Source organism: Sus scrofa, chromosome 5, assembly GCF_000003025.6.
Source record: "Sus scrofa isolate TJ Tabasco breed Duroc chromosome 5, Sscrofa11.1, whole genome shotgun sequence".
In the NCBI taxonomy this organism is placed as follows: domain Eukaryota; kingdom Metazoa; phylum Chordata; class Mammalia; order Artiodactyla; family Suidae; genus Sus; species Sus scrofa.
In genome coordinates, this window is record NC_010447.5 from 101,601,052 (window position 1) to 101,621,496 (window position 20,445).

Sequence of the window (20,445 nt, forward strand, 5' to 3'; positions counted from 1 at the left end):
TCATGGAAAACGAGATGTAACATCATAAAAACAGGTCTTTTTATTGTTCTTATTGTTCCTCCACACAAGCCCCATTATTAAGAAATTTGATGAATGCTTAACTGTTTTCGTTGTTGTTATTTTTGAGAATTTCATTTAAAAATTCTCTTGGTGAAGAATGGTTTCTTATGTGTGTATGTGAGCCAAATAATTATGTTTAAAACATTTACTTAGTGTTTTTTTTTTTGTTTGTTTGTTTGTTTTTTGTCTTTTTGCCGTTTCTTGGGCCGCTCCCGCAGCATATGGAGGTTCCCAGGCTAGGGGTCCAATCGGAGCCACAGCCACCGGCCTACGCCAGAGCCACAGCAACGCGGGATCCGAGCCACGTCTGCAACCTACACCACAGCTCACGGCAATGCCGGATCCTTAACCCACTGAGCAAGGCCAGGGACCGAACCTGCAACCTCATGGTTCCTAGTCGGATTCGTTAACTATTGCGCCACGACGGGAACTCCACATTTACTTAGTTTTAATTCTGGTACCAAGAAGGCACTCGTTAATTAAACTTTTTAAAAGGTCTGTGGATGTATTTCTGTGCTTAAACATATTCACAATAATTGCTCACTTCTTGCTATTGCAGCCAACTGGTGTAGAGTCATAGATGTGGAAAGGAATTTAGGGTCTTCTGTGATGTCCTTCACAGAAGGAAACTGAGGCTCAGAGTATCGGTGGCTTTCCCCCTTTACACTGTAGTAAGGGTGAGAGCTAAAGCTGGGCCCAAGACTACTGGATCATCAGTGCAGAGTTCTGTCTGCAGCTGACGCAGAACCCCAGCTCTGAATTTGCTTTTCCCTCTTGAGAAAGAGCATCTTGGGAAACTACATGTAACCCTTTAAGATATTTTAGTCTTGCAAAATGAGCTACGTACCTGATATTTTCCCTAACTAAAATACCGACCAGATGAATTTGGTTTTATTTCTGGCACATAGTGTTCATATACAGACAGTCTGTCTCTGGGGCCGAGCAAAGTGCATGGTCTGTTGTGAGGCGTAGCATTCGTGCAGTAGTATTTGTGGCGAATAGATGAAAGGTATCAAAACATTAAGTATTTTGAAAAAAGATTAATTTAAAAAATGTTTTCTCATCATTGCATCTTTAGTTTCTATCTATAGATTTATGATTCATTTCTATTTTTAGGGTGAATTTAATGATACTCCTATGACACCACTATAAAGTTAGCATTTTTTTATTTGAAAACCAGTACAGGCCGCATCATATTTTAATTATTCTTGCTTTGTCGTTCTCTTAAATTTAGTCAGTTTTAGGTTCTTGAGGTGTTTTCATTGAGATCATAGGGCCAAAAAAGTTAGAGGAACATAGACATTCATCATTCTCTTTTTTAAAAAAAAATGAATTTGAGGGCTTTGCTTTTTTGGAAGGTGGGAAGTCAAAGGGGGAAAGGGTTAGGAGTTTTTTACTCCTTACTCTGCCTTAATCCTAAGGCTCGCATTCTTTGCCTGTCTTCTTCTGTACATTGAAGTGGGGGGGGGGTTTGTTTTTCTTTTTTTGTTTTTTGTCTTTTCTGACCTTTTAGGGCCGCACCCACAGCATATGGAGGTTCCCAGGCTAGGGGTCAAATCAGAGCTGTAGCCGCCGGCCTCCACCAGAGCCACTGCAATGCCAGGTCCGAGTGGAATCTGCGACCTACACCACAGCTCACGGCAACACCGGATCCTTAACCCACTGGGTGAGACCAGGGATCGAACCCACAACCTCATGGTTCCTGGTCAGATTTGTTTCCTCTGTGCCACGACGGGAACTCCTGAAGTTTTTGATTTATATAGTTTTTCACTTCTAGAGTCCTTTCTATCTCTAGCATTCTGTACTTTAAATTTTTTTTCCAATGACAATTAAAGCTTAATGAATGTCTCCCCAGAATCATCAGTTATTTCAGAACAGGCAAAGTATGATTCTTAATCTCAGATTTCTTTGTTTTTTATGTTGTTGCAGAAAGTTGTTTCAACTTTTTAGAATTAATCTTAGAAGACATTAAATACTGAGAACTGAATACTTGGCAGTATTATCAGGACAGACAGATACTAATAACACGAGAAATAAATATGTATCTATTGATATTTTTCCCCATCTCCACTACAGAAATTTGTCTTACTTGTTTCAGTGATGTTCAATATTAATGTTTGTGTTTTGTTTCACATCAGATAATTGTTTGCGGTTTTGGCCTCTTCTTGTCTTTTAATTAAATTTCACTAATGGTTTCGAAATGTACGTGGTTGAAAATTTGCCCCCGAAATGTATATATGATGATTTAAGAATATATTGTGACTGAAAGACATTGATACATTTATGCCATTTTTAGGTACTCTTACATATGTACTTTTAGGAATTATGTAGTTTACCGTGGACTCTGTTAAATTCCACGGTATTCTTGAATTTTTCTGTTTTTATTAAAATTTCTAATTGATAAATTAGGGGAAGCAGGCATTGGGGAGTAGAGAGGAGAAGCCAGCTTTAAGTAGATGGTGCATAATAGCAAATTCTTGTGTTGTTTAAGTTTTTCTAATCCTCCACAGTCTTTTCAAACTCTAAAACAGTTCCTTTCTAATAACTTCATATTTATGGTATGAATTCACATGGAAATGTTGGTTTGGTATAGCTGTTTTTTCTGTCATTTCCCTTGGCTCAGCCAGCTCCTATTTGCCCACTTTTCTTCCCTGTGGAAGGAAAAATGCTGAATGAGAAACAAGGGTTGGTATTCAGTTTTTTAGAGGTGTAGTTTGGTTAACTAACCAAAGCATAAATATTATAAATAAATATAAATATTTCAGCCAATAAATGTTGGTGAAATAAATAATACATAAAATAATTGCTTTTACTGGGGGAAAAAAGTTAATTTTAAAAAAGCATAACGGAGTTCCCGTCGTGGCGCAGTGGTTAACGAATCCGACTAGGAACCATGAGGTTGCAGGTTCGGTCCCTGCCCTTGCTCAGTGGGTTAAGGATCCAGCGTTGCCGTGAGCTATGGTGTAGGCTGCAGACGCGGCTCGGATCCCACGTTGCTGTGGCTCCGGTGTAGGCCGGTGGCTGTGGCTCCGATTGGACCCCTAGCCTGGGAACCTCCATATGCCATGGGAGCGGCCCAAGAAATAGCAAAAAAAAAAGACAAAAAAAAAAAAAAGCATAACATTTGAGTTCAGAAAATACTGAGCAGTCTAAGACTAGCAAGCAAAATTATATATCGTATGTAGTTGTAAGAAAGAGATCCAGTAGGACAGTGTAACATAAAGTGATTGAAGCAGCAGCAGAATTTGGTATATTCTGCCATATTTTTGATGATCAGCTCTTTGGAATTAAAAACATAAAAAATGTGAGTTATCTATCTTCTCTTCCTAGAGGTCTGCTCTGTCTAGACAACCAAGGGAGGAGAAAGGAACTGAATATCAGATGGGCTGTCAAACACAGAAAACATATCGTGCATGCAAATTGATAGACTGGTTTTTTATGCTAATATGGAGCACACACTTGTATGAAAATTTTCAGTGAAGAGATTTTGCAATCTTTCCACTGGTAATTTTTATTCCCCTAACCAGCATATGTTAAGCCAGATGTGATACGTAGCTCTGTTAGTGTTTGTGGCAGCCTCAAACTGTTGAGACGGAGTCAAGGCTCTTTGGAGGAGAAAGTGATGGTTGATAGTGCTATTTGCCGTGAGAGTAAACAGCCGTAATGGCAATGAAAATTTCCCTGTTTTAAACTAAATCTGAAAACTCTGATCATACATAATGGGAATCAGAATTCACAGTTCATGTTCATTCATATCTTTGGAGCAGCTCATGAAATGCCAGAGTGATGCACGCAGCCGTCTGGGCTGCCGTAAACTTGAATTTAACCAGATTCGCCATCACATGTAGGTTTCCTCTCTATTGCTTTTTTCTCCTCGTCTGGTAAAAGTCCAAAGGGCAATCGCTTGCATAGGCCAGCAGGTATATAAGTAAATGGTAAACGAATGGATAAAAAAGTTGCCATTGGACCATATTTTACAAGCTGTTATTTCCAGAGCACTTTTCCACACTTAACAGACGTACTTAAAGGATCTGGGAAAATGCTGAGTTAAGCACAGTTAAAACAGCTTTCTTCCCTCAGCCCTTTTCAGACCCTTTAGTTAATATATTATTTCCTTGGAGAAGGTGGGAAGGTACAGCCTTCTCCGCATTTATATAACCAACTTCTACAACAACCAATACAAAAATTGTATTCCTGAACTAATGTTTCTCAAACTATGATTTAAATTTTATCAGTTATCCTCTTTCTTGTCCCAGAAAATCACTGGAGTTGTTATAAAAATGAGGACGTGTCTATTACAGCTAAATAAAAACCTTAAAACTCAAGAAAATCGATTTATAGACAGAATGGAAATAATAAAACAATGGGGGAAAGAAGCATCCAGCTTTTGAGCATCATAAAAGGGAGAGAGGGCAGGTCTCCCACCAGTTGTATTCATCTCTTTGGATCTGCACATTGGTACAGGTGAAGCCACATGTAGCAGAATTTCAACTAAAAGAAAGTCAGACTAAGGAAATGGTAATAAATGTTTTATTTAGTGAATTTTCCCTTGCCTTCCATTTTCCAAGTAACAAACTATTAAAATTTTAATTTTAAAAATTAAATTTTATGAACTTAAATCAGTACTAATATTTTAATAGACACCAAATTTGGTAAGATAGAGCTCTTCAGTGAAATGCTTCGATTTGATGAGCTGTGCCGTATTGATGAGATGAATATAGTGCTACTATGATAGAAAAAAGACAATCATTCAAGATATTCTAAAAACCTAGAAGTAAAAAATGATAGAAAACCAAAGAAAAAAGAGGAAAAAAGTTGTATCATTATGATAGAGTGCCGTAAATTCTTCAACCAAATAGAGAAAGGTGATATTTTCTCAAATGATAAAAACAACCAAAGTCAAAATATAGAAAGTGATGGGATTTTCATCTTTCTCTAAGTTTGCTGGAAATCTCATTCAAATAGAAACACCCTTTTGAGAATTTCTTGACTTACCTTGCTTACAGTTTATGTGTAATGAAAGTAGAATCAAGGAGAACCAGTCTTTAGAACTAACTATAACAATAAGTCAGACTTAATTGATGAAATTGAGGCAACTAGGATCCTGGGTGAGAAATGGCTTTGTCGTTTTAGGATTAGTTATCCAGGGAGGCGAATCCTCGGAGTAATGAATCATGCATTCTAGTTTTAGACAGAAAGTCATGACTCCAGAGAGCAAGAAAATGCATTCTTATGTATCAGAAAGAATGAGGGTTCTTTAAAAAGAGTTCTGGGGAGGTCCCGTCGTGGCTCAGTGGTTAACGAATCCAACTAGGAACCACGAGGTTGCGAGTTTGATCCCTGGCCTTGCTCAGTGCACGGTGTTGCCGTGAGCTGTGGGGTAGGTCGCAGACGCGGCCCGGATCATGCTTTGCTGTGGCTCTGGTGTAGGCCAGTGGCTACAGCTCTGATTCAGCCCCTAACCTGGGAACTCAATGTGCTGCAGAAGCAGCCCTTCTAGAAAAGGCAAAAAGACAAAAAATAAATAAAAATAATTCTGAAGAAACGAAAATAACTCTGAGTTTGAAGATGTGTTGTACTCTCTGAACTTAGAGTTCTAAAGGACACAGAAAAATAGAAGATAAGGAAGGCATGAAACCAAGAAATTCCGAAGTTTGTTATAAACATGTGAATAACATCAGGGAGGTTAAAGAGCAGAGTGCATTACAAAATTGAGAGGAACACTAAAGTTAGCAAAAGAGCATTTAAAGAAGTAGCGTTTGGAAATAGGGACAGGTGGTATAAACTTGATACACTGTTTTGGTTTTTGTGGGGTTTTTTGGCTTTTTGCCATTTCTAGGGCCGCTTCTGCGGCAAATAGAGGTTCCCAGGCTAGGAGCCTAATCGGAGCTGCAGCTGCCAGTCTACACCAGAGCCACAGCGACACTGGATCCAAGCCGCGTCTGCAACCTACACCACAGTTCACGGCAACACCAGATCTTTAACCCACTGAGCAAGGCCAGGGATCGAACCCGCAACCTCATGGTTCCTAGTCGGATCATTAACCACTGAGCCACGACGGGAAGTCCAAAATTTGATACACTTAATTAAACAACAGAAAATAGAAATACTCAACTTCAGAATGTTCTCTGAGAGATGGGAGCTAGATAGTAATATAACTAGATAGTGTTAACAATTCTACTTCCCAAATAATACTGATCATTGGAGGGAGGTTTTCTTACGTTGCAGGGCTCTCTGTCTTGTCTTTGCTTGTGTGACCCTTTAATTCATTATTTACCTCTTGACATAGATTGTTTGTTTTTGAAATCGCATACCCTATGACAGGATGGAACATGAACATGGGCTTGGATTTATAAGATCAAATTTAGTGAAGATAAATGCCACATTCTCTTCTCTGAATCAGAAAATCTAAGATCCAAGAGTAAGATGCTGATTTTAAGGTAGTTCATGTATAAAACCACCTAAATTTTTAGAAAACTTAAAGTATGAAGAAGAGTATGATGTCTGCCAAAAAACGTTGTTAATAAATGCATGGTGATGAGAATACAGGGAGTGCTGCTTGCTCAGCATCATTCTGTATCCTAAATGGCACATTCAGGCCTAACCATTTTATCATAAAAAGACGTTGAGATCTAAGACGAGTTTACCAGATCACATCGCATATCATCTAGGGTGGGTTGCAGGGAATCAAGGAAGTAGCCAGGAGGAATGAAGTTACTTAGTGTTTAAGAAACAAAACAACAAACAAACAAAAACCTACCCTGTGGCTAGGAAGAACTGTAAAAAATGTATGTTAATATGAGTAGTTCCAATCTAAAAAACTCTTAGGACGTCATTGTTGAATTTCGGATGGGACTGACCGTTTTCGGAAGACTCTTCCTTAAAATCCATTAAAGACGTAGCTGTTTCGTTTGTGCCCACTTGTCTGTGATTGCTTTCACAGGTACTGAATCTGCAACTAACAGCTTTTATTTGTTACTGTAGATCATACCTCACTCCTGTTAGAGATGAAGAATCTGAATCCCAAAGAAAAGCAAGATCTAGACAAGCAAGACAGTCTAGAAGATCACACAGGTATATTTGATATACGTAATACATGAAAGTTCAACATAAATTACACTTCCCTTTTTCACTGTTGTGTGAAGATACTGAAGTCAGTGTATGATATGAGTAGATATTAAAAGATAGAAGCTGCTTTAGTAATCCTGCTGAAGCCTTTTGTATATAACTGTGCTGTTGATACTGCAGTTCCATCTGATTAGCGTATGCTGTTGGAGTTCTCTGAGTATTTATTTTTCTACTCCTAATACAGCATCTGGCTCAGAATATTTGATAAGTGTTAATCATAGATGAATCACACATGATGTCTGAGAAATCCGTGAATTCCCAATGAGGATTCAGGTTAGATCCTTGGCCTCACTCAGTGGATTAAAGATCCCGCGTTGCCATGAGCTGTGGTGTAGGTCACAGGTGCGGCCGGAACCTGGTGCTGCTGTGGCTGTGGCTGTGGCCAGCAGCTGTAGCTCCAGTTCAACCCCTAGCCCAAGAACTTCCATATGCTGCAGGTGCAGCACTAAAAAAAAATAATAATAATAATTCTATGAGTATTTGGAATGGGTGGGAAATAGGTCTGTTATAGTGTGTGTATCAAGAGGCTGATGCTCAAGTGTGAGAAAAATACCACTGCAGCTGGTTATCGTCTTCTCACCTCTTCCCTGCCATTCAGATTAATCTCCTCCATCCCTTTGTGCCTTCTCTTTGGTGTATTTGAGGAGCTCCAACGTCCAGGTTCAGCTGTTTAATCCTTACCATTACTTATATTTCAGCTAAACTATGCTTGCTATAATCTTAACATATTTTTTTGTCTTTGTACTTTCACTTCTTGAAATCCATCCTATTCTTTTCAAGACCTAACCTTCAAAAATTATTTTTTACAATAATACGTACATTGGCTTTTCCTTCTTTCTCTAAACTTGTTGAGAATATTCATATAAATTCATATATTCATATGGTATTATGTCAGTTCCTGTGTTATTTTGTTAATTTCTTGAATGTAGAGACAATTTCTTATACATATTTTCTTTCTTTCTCAGTACCTTTTTTTTTTCTTGTCTTTTTTTAGGGCAACTCCTACAGCATATGGAAGTTCCCAAGCTAGAAGCTGAATTGGAGCCACAGCCGCCAGCCTATACCACTGCCACAGCAATGCCAGATCCAAGCCTCATCTGCGACTTACACCACAGCTCACAGCAACAACAGCTCCTCAACCCACTAAGCGAGGCCAGAGATCAAACCCATGTCGTCATGCATGCTAGTCACGTTTGTTACTGCTGAGCCACAGAGAAGTCCCCCCAGTACCTATTATTGTGCTTGCTTGTAATGATTCTTCTTAGAAACCAATTCAAACATGCATATTTGACTTTTAATGCATTCGTATGTAATTTATCTGCTTATAAAGTATCCCTTTGAAATAAACTGTAATATCTCTCATAATTAAATTTATCTTTTTTGTGTTCAGGGGGTGACATTGACTGATCTTCAGGAAGCCGAAAAAACAATAGGAAGAAGTCGTTCTACCCGAACCAGAGAACAAGAAAATGAAGAAAAAGAAAAAGAAGAAAAAGAAAAGCAGGATAAGGAGAAGCAAGAAGAAAAGAAAGAATCAGAAACATCTAGAGAAGATGAATATAAGCAGAAGTACTCCAGAACATTCGATGAGGTAATAGAATCCAGCAACACAGCTGGGTCAAGTGGTGTGGATAGTTTATGTGAGTCCCACATGCAAGAGATGAGTGTACTAACAAGCCGTATGCAAAAAACTCAGAAGGATTTTAACTGGAAGTCGGAAGTACTTTGGCATTTTTGGAACATTGCTTTTCCTTTGAAATGAATCTAAGTGTTGTATATGTTTTTACCTGTGTTTAATATTTCAAAAGGGGGTTGATTTTAATGTTTCACAGACTTACCAGCGCTACAGACCAGCCTCCACTTCCGGTTCAGCCACTCCATCCTCTTCGCTGTCCACCATGAGCAGCTCACTCTATGCTTCAAGTCAACTCAACCGGCCGAACAGTCTTGTAGGTATAACTTCTGCTTACTCCAGAGGATCAACAAAAGAAAATGAAAGAGGTAAGAAGACCAAATTTCGAAAACACTGTTTTCCTTCAGATAATTCTTTGAGTTCGTTTTTCCTAATTAATAGTTTTAACGGAAGAAATATAATCTCAAACTGGGGCTTATTCTACCTAAACGGAACATGACGATTGAGAATGAGAAAAGTAGAAAATAAAAATAGAAAATTATATGGTCTGGCGTTGAATTCTCTGTCTTTACAGCCTAAGAGTTCATGACAGTCTTTATGTCCATCTGCATATAAAAGTCAGTGTAGAAAAACTGGTACGCGAGACTATTTCTAGAAGCAGGTTATTAATCTTAAGTAACTTCTTCTTTTATTTCTCTTATTGAGGTGTAGTTGATTTACAGTGTGATAACTTCTGCCCTACAGCAGTGTGGTTCAGTTATAGACACACAAACCACACACACATACTCTTTTTCACACTCTTTTCCGTTATGGTTTGTCGCAGGATACTGAGTATGGTTCCCTTCGCTATACAGTAGGACTTCGTTGTTTATCCATTTTGTGTATAATGGTTTGCATCTGCTAATCCCAAACTCCCAATCCATCCTTCTCCCACCCCCCTCCCCTTGGCAACTGCAAGTTCTCTGTGTCTCTAAGTCTGTTTCTCTTTTATAAATAAATTCTTTTGTATCGTTTTTATTAGATTCCACATATAAGTGATAATGATATTTGTCTTTCTCTGTCTGACTTACTTCGCTTAGCATGATAATCTCTAGGTCTGTCCATGTTGCCGCAGATGGAATTATTTCATTGTTGTTGCTTATGGCTGAGTAGTATTGCATTGTATACATGCACCATGTATTCATTCATCTGTCAGTGGGCATTGAAGTTGCTCCCATGTCTTGGCTATTGTGAATAGTTCTGCTATGAACACAGGGGTGTGTGTCTCTTTTTTCATTATAATTTTGTCTAGATAATATGCCCAGCAGTAGGATTGCTGTATCATATGACAGCTATATTTTTAGTTTTCTGAGAAACCTCCAAACTGTTTTCCAGAGTTGCTGCACCAGTTTATGCTCCTTCCAGCAGTAGAGGGGATTTCCTTTTCTCCACACTCTTTCCGTTGTTTCTTATTTGTAGATTTCTTTAAATGATGGCCATTCTGACCAGGGTAAGGTGGTACTTCATTGTAGCTTTAATTTGCATTTCTCTAAAAATTACTTTCAGGACATTTTTAGCCTGTTATGTAGATCGTGTAATGTCTTTGCCAAAACAGAAGTGTTATTATGCTTATTTCTTGAGAAGTAGATCTCTTTCTCAGCTATCTATTGGTGTACTGATGCTAACCATAACATTTCCCATTATTTTGTATCAACTTCCTATTTAAACACTAGTTATCTCTTATGCAAGGAGATCCTGCTGAGTAGCCTTGAGAACTTTGTCTAGATACTCATGTTGCAACAGAACAAAGGGTGGGGGAAAAATTGTAATTGTAATGTATACATGTAAGGATAACCTGACCCCCTTGCTGTACAGTGGGAAGATTAAAAAATTAAAAATAAATAAATACATAAAAATAAACACTAGTTATCTCTTAGATAAGAGATGAGTAATAAATAAAGTTAATCCTAATTTTAGGCATCTCATATTTTAAAAGCATAACATAGTATTAGTCGTGAGAATATCAGTAATTGTATGGGACTAAACTTCAAAAGTAAGTTTTTTAATTTTAGCTTCTTTTTTTTTTTTTTTTTTTTTTTTTCCATTTTTGGCCTCTGCCATATGAAGGTTCCAGCTATCGAATCGAGCTGTAGTGCAGTACGAGAGACAGCACGAATCGAGGTCTGTGACTAAACAGCTCGGCAACAACTTACCACAAAAGGAGAAGCTTTTTGTCGATTTTCCACGACATCAGCTTGCTTTTCTTGTGTTGGTTGTTGAGATATTTCAGTTCTTTAAACCATTAATTGTGAGGCCCACATAATGTTTGTAGAAACTTTGAACCAACATTTAAAATTAAGGTATTTGCATACAAGTTCCTCTCTTGAAAAGTTGGAAGTTTTGGCGACACTGCATCTGAATTCTCCCATGTCAGCAATTGACTAAAGCGAAGTAGTAGCAGCCCCACTCCCACCCCCTTGGGAGAGCGCCCCCCCCCCCGGCCATTTTACCCTTCATGTAACCTCCATGGCCGCTGTAGATATTGGTGTTTGAGACTTTTGCTCTAAAGTATATCTAAAAACACATTTAAAACCCCTATTAATACTACAATTTGGGGCTTTCTTTTACTTTTAACTCTGCTAATAACATAAGGAGTCTTTTCATTTTTAGCATTACTTTGTTTCATATATGTCTACTTATTTTAAAGCATATTCAGAGGCCCTAATAACTCTTCTCATATGTCTGAAGCTCTTTAACTGTCCCAGGGAGGGAATAAATTTGAAGACTAACATTTGTTTATGTTGGGTTTTTTTTAATAAAAGATAATTTTTTTTCTAGAGGGGAAAAAAAAGGTTTGCTCTTAGATACAGATAGAAATGAAATGAATTTTGTATTCATTCTACTACTCAGTGAGGACCGGGAATGGTAGACGCAGAAACAGATAAATTTTTATGATGCCTAATCGCAGTTCCATCATTACAAGCTGTTTGGTTTTTTCTTCTTGAATTGTTAATTTGGGGTGTAATAACTATCTTCTTGTCAGGCATTAATAACTGGGGCCCCTTCTCTTTGTACAGTTCAGGTGTTTTCTGTTCATCACACGTTATTAAGTATATCTTTTAAGCAAGATTTGTGTTTTAGGCACTGGAAAAATGAAGTTATTAAAATGTGCTCTCATCTTGATCCTCAAGGATATATATGTATCTAGTGGGAGATAAAGATTGATATTTAAACCAAGTGTTACAGGAGCGTTGAGAGGAGCAAAAATTATTGCTATTTAGAGAATTTTAGAAGGCTTCACAAAGGAGATTGCCTTAGAACTTTTTTGCATTTACTTTGCCAAATATTGTCAAGATGCATTGCTGCCATGTGATTCTTTTTAATCCTTAACAGAAGGAGAAAAGAGAGAAGAGGAGAAAGAGGGAGAAGATAAATCACAACCTAAATCTATCAGAGAGCGACGGCGACCACGAGAAAAGAGAAGATCTACAGGCGTTTCATTTTGGACACAAGATGTGAGAACCTCTTAAAATATAACTACTTGGTAGTGTGCTTAATCGTCCCAAGAGTATACACTAGTGATTTCTTAAATGCCTCAGTTTGTACATTCTGGACATCATCATTGTGGTTTTAGCGGACTTATTTAAATCAGAAGAGTTCTTTATAAAGGTAAATAACTACTTAAACTTCTGATACTACTAAAAGCGAGAGTACCGTCCCAATTTTGGAGTAAAAGTAATAATGGCTACCGCTGAGCGTACAGATGCTGATTATTGTATAATGGCTAAACTGCCCATTTGTCTTAGTGGTTCTTGAAAGAAAGATGTTTTACGTTTAATCCCGTTTTCATGAATACAATTATAGACATAACAGTTATTTCCATTTCATTGTGATACTGGAAAGAAGTAGTGCTTTACTTATTTGTAAATTATAGCAATCCTATAAAATGTAACTTTTTTTTCCCTTGGTTGGTGATTGTATGCCTGACATGCTGTTCACCTGCAGGAGAACGAACTATGGGGAAACACAGTTAATGTGAAATTTATACTGTCAGTACAACATTCATCTAGAGAAGGGCGTAAATAATTTGGTCTGGGGGGGATTTTTTTTTTTTTTTTTTGTCTGAATTATTTTTTCTTTTAAAAAAATTTTAATATAGGAAAATTCAAGGAGTTCCCGTCGTGGCTCAGTGGTTAGCGAATCCGACTAGGAACCGTGAGGTTGCGGGTTCGATCCCCGGCCTTGCCCAGAGGGTTAAGGATCCGGTGTTGCCATGAGCTGTAGTGTAGGTCGCAGAGGTGGCTTGGGGCTGGTGTTGCTCTGGCGTAGGCCAGCGGCTACAGCTCCGATTCGACCCCTAGCCTGGGAACCTCCATATGCCGTGGGAGCGGCCCAAGAAATGGCAAAAAGACAAAAAAAAAAAAGGAAAGGAAAGAAAAATTCAAGCATTAAAAAAAAAAGTGTATGACCCCATCCCAGGTATTCATTGTTTAAGCTAAATCCCTACCACTTTCCCAACTCATTATTTTAAAGAAAATCTTAGTTATATCATTTCATCTATAAAACTTTTGGTATGTATTTTTAAGAGGAAGGACTCCTTTTTTGAAATAATTAAAATTTTATTTATTTTTTTTTATTTTATTTATTTATTTATTTTTATTTTTTTGTCTTTTTGTTGTTGTTATTGTTGCTATCTCTTGGTTCTTGGGCCGCTCCCACGGCATATGAGGTTCCCAGGCTAGGGGTTGAATCGGAGCTGTAGCCACCGGCCTACGCCAGAGCCACAGCAACGCGGGATCCGAGCCGCGTCTGCAACCTACACCACAGCTCACGGCAACGCCGGATCGTTAACCCACTGAGCAAGGGCAGGGACCGAACCCGCAATCTCATGGTTCCTAGTCGGATTCGTTAACCACTGCGCCACGACGGGAACTCCCTAAAATTTTATTTTTAAAAAATAATGAACAAGTTCCTATTGTAATTCAGGGGTAGCAAACTTGACTAGTATCCATGAAGATGCAGATTCGATCCCTGGCCTTTCTCAGTGGGTTAAGGATCTGGCTGTGGTGTAGGCTGGCAGCTGTAGCTCCAGTTCAGCCCCTAGTCTGGGAACTTCCATATGCTGCCAGTGCAGGGCTCCCCACCCCCCACAAAAAAGATAAATTAGTAAAATAAAATAAAAAATAACAAAAGAAACCACAATTCTTTATCACATAGTAAATAATCACAGTATCATGATCATGTTTCTTTTTGAATAGACAATAAAAATTGTATATCCAGTCAGGTTTTTCTTATTACTCAATGTATTTTATTACATTTATACTTGTACAATGATCATCACAACCCAATTTTATAGCATTTCCATCCCAAACCCCCAGCGCATGCTCCCACCCCCCGAACCTGTCTCATTTGGAAACCATACATTTTTCAAAGTCTGTGAGTCAGTGTCTGTTCTGCAGAGAAGTTCATTGTGTTCTTTTTTTAAATTCCACATGTCAGTGATAGCATATGAATATCCATTCAGTTTTAATGTCCTTTTGGGTCATATTGCCACAAATGGTTGTTGTAATTTTTTACTTTGCTGATTTGATTAGGATCCAGATAAGGACAATACATTATGATTAGTTATTTCTTCAAGATCTCTTTTAGTGTGTGTGTGTGTGTGTGTGTCTTTCTGTTTTTTTTGTCTTTTCTAGGGCCTCACCTGTGGCATATGGAGGTTCCCAGGCTAGGGGTCGAATCGGAGTATAGCTGGTGGCCTACGCCAGAGCCACAGCAACTCCAGATCCAAGCCACGTCTGCAGCCTACACCACAGCCCACAGCTATGCCAGATCCATAACCCACTGAGCAAGGCCAGGGATCGAACCCACAACCTCATGGTTCCTAGTCGGATTCGTTAACCACTGCACCACGACGGGAACTCCCCAGGTCTCTTTTAATTACTCCCTCCATCTCGTTTTTTCTTACAGTTATTTTTTTAATGGACTGGGTAATCATTTTCCTGAAGTATAGTTTAACATATTCATGTGGAGTTTTCTGTTGTTTGTGTGTTTTGCTTTTTAGGGCCACACCCGTGGCATATATGGGAGTTCCCAGGTGAGGGATCGAATTGGAGCTACAGCTGCTGGCCTATGCCACAGCCACACCCACAGCAACACAGGGTCGGAGCCACATCTGCACCCACAGCACAGCTCACAGCAGTGGCGGATACTCAAGTCGCTGGGCAAGGCCAGGGATGGAACCCCCATCCTCCCGGTTCCTGGTTGGGTTCGTTAACCCCTGAGCCACGACCTGAACTCCCTCCGCTCCCTCGTGTGTTTTTTTATATTTCCTATAAATCGGTAGTTTCAAGTAGAAGAATGATCAGATTCTGGTTCACTGTCCTCTTGTCAAGATGTTTTGCCCTCTGTCAGGAAGTACCTGAGATCTGGTCGACTTTAATTGATTGCCCAGTAGCATTTTAATAATAGAAAAATCAAACCTCACGGTCTTAGCACCTTAACATAGTAAAACTTACTACTCAAAAATTCTTATCTTTTAATAACTTATCTGTACTAGGAGTTTAATAGGAAAAGTTATATTTATTAAGTATTATTTTTCCCCTTCTGGAGTCATGCGCTTACCAGCATTATAAGAACTCTTCCTGAGATCCACACTGGCAATACTCGTCTTTTGAGGTTGAGCTTGCGCTGAACTGTGTTCTAATCAGTCATCAGCACAGGGCTCCTTTTCCCTTCACAGCCACATGACCGAACCTCTGCCAGACCATGCATTGAAAGAGGCAAGGGCTCTGTCAAAGAAAGGGTGGTGTGTAGTTAGGCAAGTTTTTGCTCTATTATTAGATTTTTTTTTTTTTTCCAGTTACTACTTTGCAGGACCTCTGAGCCTCCCCACTTTTTTTTTAATGCAGTGAATTTTATTATATTTATAGTTGTACCACCATCATCCCAACCCAATTTTACAACATTTCCACCCCAAATCCCCAGCCCATCCCTCCCCACCAACCTGTCTCCTTTGATAACTGTTAAGTTTTTCAAAGTCTGTGAGTCAGTTTTTGTTCTCCAAAAAGTTCATTGTATCCTTTTGTTAGATTCTACATATAAGTGATAGCATATGATGTTTGTGTTTCACTGTCCAACTTCATTTAGCACGATAATTTCTAGGTCCATCCATGTTGCTGCAAATGCCGTTATTTTGTTCCTTTTAATGGCTGAGTAATATTCCACTGTGTATATGTACCGGTTCTTCTTGATCCACTGCTCTGTCAATGGACATTTAGGTTGTTTCCATGTCTTGGCTGTTGCAAATAGCTCTGCAGTGAACACTGGGGTTATCTGTATCCTTTCGAGTCATGGTTTTCTCTGGATAGATGCCCAGGAGTAGGATGGCTTGATCAAATGGTAATTCCACTTTTAGTTTTTTGAGAAATCTCCGTAGTGTTTTCCACAGTGGCTGCACCAGTTTACATTCCCACCAACAGTGTAAGAGGGTTCCTTTTTCTCCATACCCTCTCCAGCATTTATTGTTTGTTTGTTAGTTTACAAACTTTTGGATGGTGGCCATTCTGGCGGGTGTAAGGTGGTACCTCCTAGTAGTTTTCATTTGCGTTTCTCTAATAATGAGTGATGGTGAACATGGTTTCATGTGTTTTTTGGCCATCTCTCTGTCTTCTTTGGAGAATTGTCTGTTGAGATCTTCTGCCCATTTTTTGATGGGGTTGTTTGTCTTTTGGTATTGAGCTGCAGGAGGGGTGTATATATTTTGTATATTTTGAAGATTAAACCCTTGTCAATTGCTTCATTTGCCAATATTTTCTCCCCTTCTGTACGCTGTCTTTTCATTTTGTATAGGGTTTCCTTTGCTGTGCAGCAACTTTTAAGTTTAATTAGGTCCCATTGTTTATTTTTGTTTTTATTGTCATTACTCTAAGAGGTGGCTCTGAGAAGATACTGCTGTGGTTTTTGTCAGAGTGTTCGGCCTGTGTTTTTCTAAGAGTGTTATGGTATCCAGTCTTTATATTTAGGTCTTTAATCCACTTTGAGTTTATATTTTTGTGTGTGATGTGAGAGAATGTTCTAATGTCATTCTTTCACATGTTGCTGTCCAGTTTTCCCAGCATCACTTATTGAAGGGACTGCCGTCTCTCCGTTGTATATTCTTGCCTCCTTTGTCATAGACTATTTCACCGTAGGTGTGTGGGTTTAATTCTGAGCTTTAAGTCAGGAAGCCTGATTCCTCCAGCTCAGTTTTTCGTTCTCAGGATGGCTTTGGCTACTCTGGGACTTTTGTGCTTCCAAACAAACTTTAAAATATTTTATTCTAGTTCTGTGAAAAACATCCCTGGTAATTTGATAGGAATTGCATTGAATCAGTAGATTGCCTTGAGTATTATAGTAATTTTGAAAATATTGACTCTTCCATGGTGTATCATTCCATCTCTTTGTGTCTTCTTTGATTTCTTTGATCAGCATCTTACAGGTTTCATTGTACAGGTCTTTTGTCTTTTTAGGTTTATTCCTAGGTATTTTCTTCTTTTTGATGCAGTGGTATAAGGGATTGTTTCCCTGATTTCTCTTTCTGATCTTTCATTGTTAGTATATAGAAATGCAGTTGACTTCTGTGTATTAATTCTGTGTCCTGCAACTTTACAAAATTCATTGATGAGCTCTAGCAGTTTTCTGGTACATCTTTAGGATTTTCTAGGTATCATATCATATCAGATCACTGTATCTGCAAGCAGTGATAGTTTTACTTCTTCCTTTCCAATTTGGATTCCTTTTATTTCTTTTGCTTCTCTGATTTTCCAAGACTTCGAAAACTGTATTGAATAGTAGTGGTGAGAGCAGATATCCTTGTCTTATTCGTGATCTTAGCAGTAATTCTTTCATCTTTTCACCATTGAGAATGATGTTCGCTGTGGTTTGTCATCTATGGCCTTTATCATGTTTAGATAGGTACCATCTATGCCCACTTTTTGGAGGGTTTTTTAATCAGGTGTTAATTAGATGGTCATATGGCTTTTATTTTTCAGTTTGTTTATGTAGTGTATCATTCGGATTGATTTGTGATATTTAGAAGTCCTTGCATCCCTAGGAAAAATCCCACTTGATCATGGTGTGTGATCCTTTTAATGTATTGTTCAATTCAGTTTGCTGGTATTTTGTTGAAGGTTTTTGTATCTATGTTCATTGGTGATATTGGCCTGTGATTTTCTTTTATTGTGACTTTTTTTTTTTTTTTTGGTTTTGTGTATTTGGGTGATAGTGGCTTCATAGAGTGACTTTGGGAATACTCTTTCCTCTGCAAATTTTTGGAATAGTTTCAGAATTACAAGTGTTAACTCTTCTCTGAATGTTTGATAGACTTCACCTGTGAAGCCATCTGGTCCTAGACTTTTGTTTGTTGGACATTTTTTAATCACAGCTTCAATTTCAGAACTTGTATTTGTATCAACAGATTCCCTGGCCAGTCTTCCTGTTGGAGGTTGGGAAGAGCAAGGAGTCAGGATATTTATTCCTCCATCTGCCCTTGGCAAAGATTACAGCTCTTGTCAGCACTTCCTTCCCTTTCAGCTGCCTCTCGTGTTCTCCATTCCACTGTTCTCCCATGAAATAGTATATATACACAATCAGTTCATGTTGTGGAATTCATCCACTTTTATTAATAAGTAATACTAAGCGGTAACAGCATTGATTTCTCCTGTTCACTTAGTAACTTCACATATCATTTTTGCTAGGTACCACATGATAGATTGTGCAAAGATTCTTTCTCATTCCTTAGGACAGTTCTGTAACATTTTTATCCCCGGTTTTTGAATGAGGTAACTACAGCTTAAAATTTTCTTAATAAATTTACTCCAAGTCACATAGCTGAAAATAGCTATACCAGTATGAAATAGGATGGTTTAGTTGGATTTTTTTATTATTATTATATTTGATTTACAGTGTTCTGTCAATTTATGCTGTACAGCGGAGTGACCCAGCTATACATATATGTATATATATACACACACATCCTTTTTTCACGTTATCCTCCATCGTGTTCCATCGCAAGTGACTAGATGTGGTTCCCTGTTCTGTACAGCAGGATCTATTGCTTATCCACTGCAAATGCAATAGTTTGCATCTACTAACCCCAAATTCCCAGTCCACTCCACTTCCTCCCCCTAGGATGGATTCATCTTAAAGCCTGTGGCTTTTTTATAGTGAGCCTGAACCAGTTATGTTTAAATGCAAACTTCTTTTTTTTTTTTCTTTCAATTCTTTAAGGTTTGTTGAGATGTTCAAGTAGAATATTCTCGTTGCCTGGAGTCTAGGCTTTTAGCCTGCTAAGACCTGAGACCCAAGAAATTTCTAGATAGGTGAACTACCTAAACATAATAGAACTGTTGCATAATCTCGCCACATTTATAGAATAAAGCTGTGAAGTACATTCGGTATCATTGCAATATAAAATTAAGTGTCTTCTTTTTTATACTAAGCCTCCAGCTTCCTCATCCCCAGTATGTGCTTCCTAAATCAGAATGTTAGGTAGGGAATTCCTGTCATGGTGCAGTGGAAACGCATCGGACTAGGAACCATGAGGTTGCTGGTTTGGTCCCTGGCCTCGCTCAGTGGTTAAGGATCCGGCATTGCCCTGAGCTGTGATGTAGGTCACAGACGCGGCTGGGATCTAGCTTGTGTGGCGCTGGCGTACACTGGCAGGTATAGCTCTGATTGGAGCCCTGGCCTGGGAACCTCCATATGCCTGGGAACCTTCCCTGGCCTCCTAGCCTGGGAACCTCCATAGTGTGGCCCCAAAAATAGAAAAAATTAAAAAAAGGATGTTAGGTAGGTGGTCTTTCTTGACCGTGTGTGCTAACCTACGGAAATTGTACCATGTAGACAAAACTGGCTTCCTCTAAATAGGGTAGAAAAATTCCCACTTAAAAAACAGTTTTCCTTTTTCCATTTCCTGTTAGAGTTTTCTCAAGGATCATTTTAAAATAGAAAAGCCCTAATTTAATATTAACTGAAGTTTATTTTTACTTTTCTCAAACAAATTGGCAATCTGTTTTAGAGCGATGAAAATGAACAAGAACAACAATCAGATACGGAGGAGGGATCCAGTAAGAAGGAAACTCAGGTAAATACCGTTTTTAAGGGGTGCTTTTTACTTGTATTTATGTTTATTCATGCGAGACAGTTACTGCACACGCTTGTGCAAGCTGGGGATAGATGACCAGTGGTTCTCTGGGGTCGGGGTTGGAGGCTTGGAAAGGGGCACAAAGAGTATTTTAAAGACACACAGTGTTACATTAGTTTCATGTGTATGAAGTTGTTATTCCATATTCGTATCTTGTGTAGTGATCAGTGTAAAGAGTCTAGTTAACAGTTGTCACCACACAGAAGTACAAATTTTTTTTCTTGTGAGAAGAACTTTCAGAATCTAACCTTAGCAGTTTATACATTGGAATGACATATTGAAAACTGAAATTTAACTTCAAAATTGTTAATTATTATAAAACTAAAAAATAATAAAGCATTACATCAAAAAAAATAAAATAAAAGGAAGCAAGTACAAAATTGGTCTTGCACATGAAATTTAAATAGACTTTAGTAGGACAGTTTTAGTCAAACAGTCCCAAAGGAACCCAATGATTTCA

At 38.4% G+C, this 20,445-nt stretch overlaps 1 protein-coding gene across 1 annotated transcript in view; it reads left to right on the forward strand.

Moving 5' to 3' along the window:
- The window catches only part of PPP1R12A (protein phosphatase 1 regulatory subunit 12A), a 149,175-nt gene that overhangs the window by 110,770 nt on the left and 17,960 nt on the right, over positions 1-20,445 (forward strand). Inside the window, 5 exon segments of the mRNA XM_021092811.1 lie at positions 7,045-7,128; positions 8,572-8,779; positions 9,021-9,189; positions 12,194-12,315; positions 19,860-19,925. Of these exon segments, the coding sequence (XP_020948470.1) occupies positions 7,045-7,128; positions 8,572-8,779; positions 9,021-9,189; positions 12,194-12,315; positions 19,860-19,925 (649 nt within the window).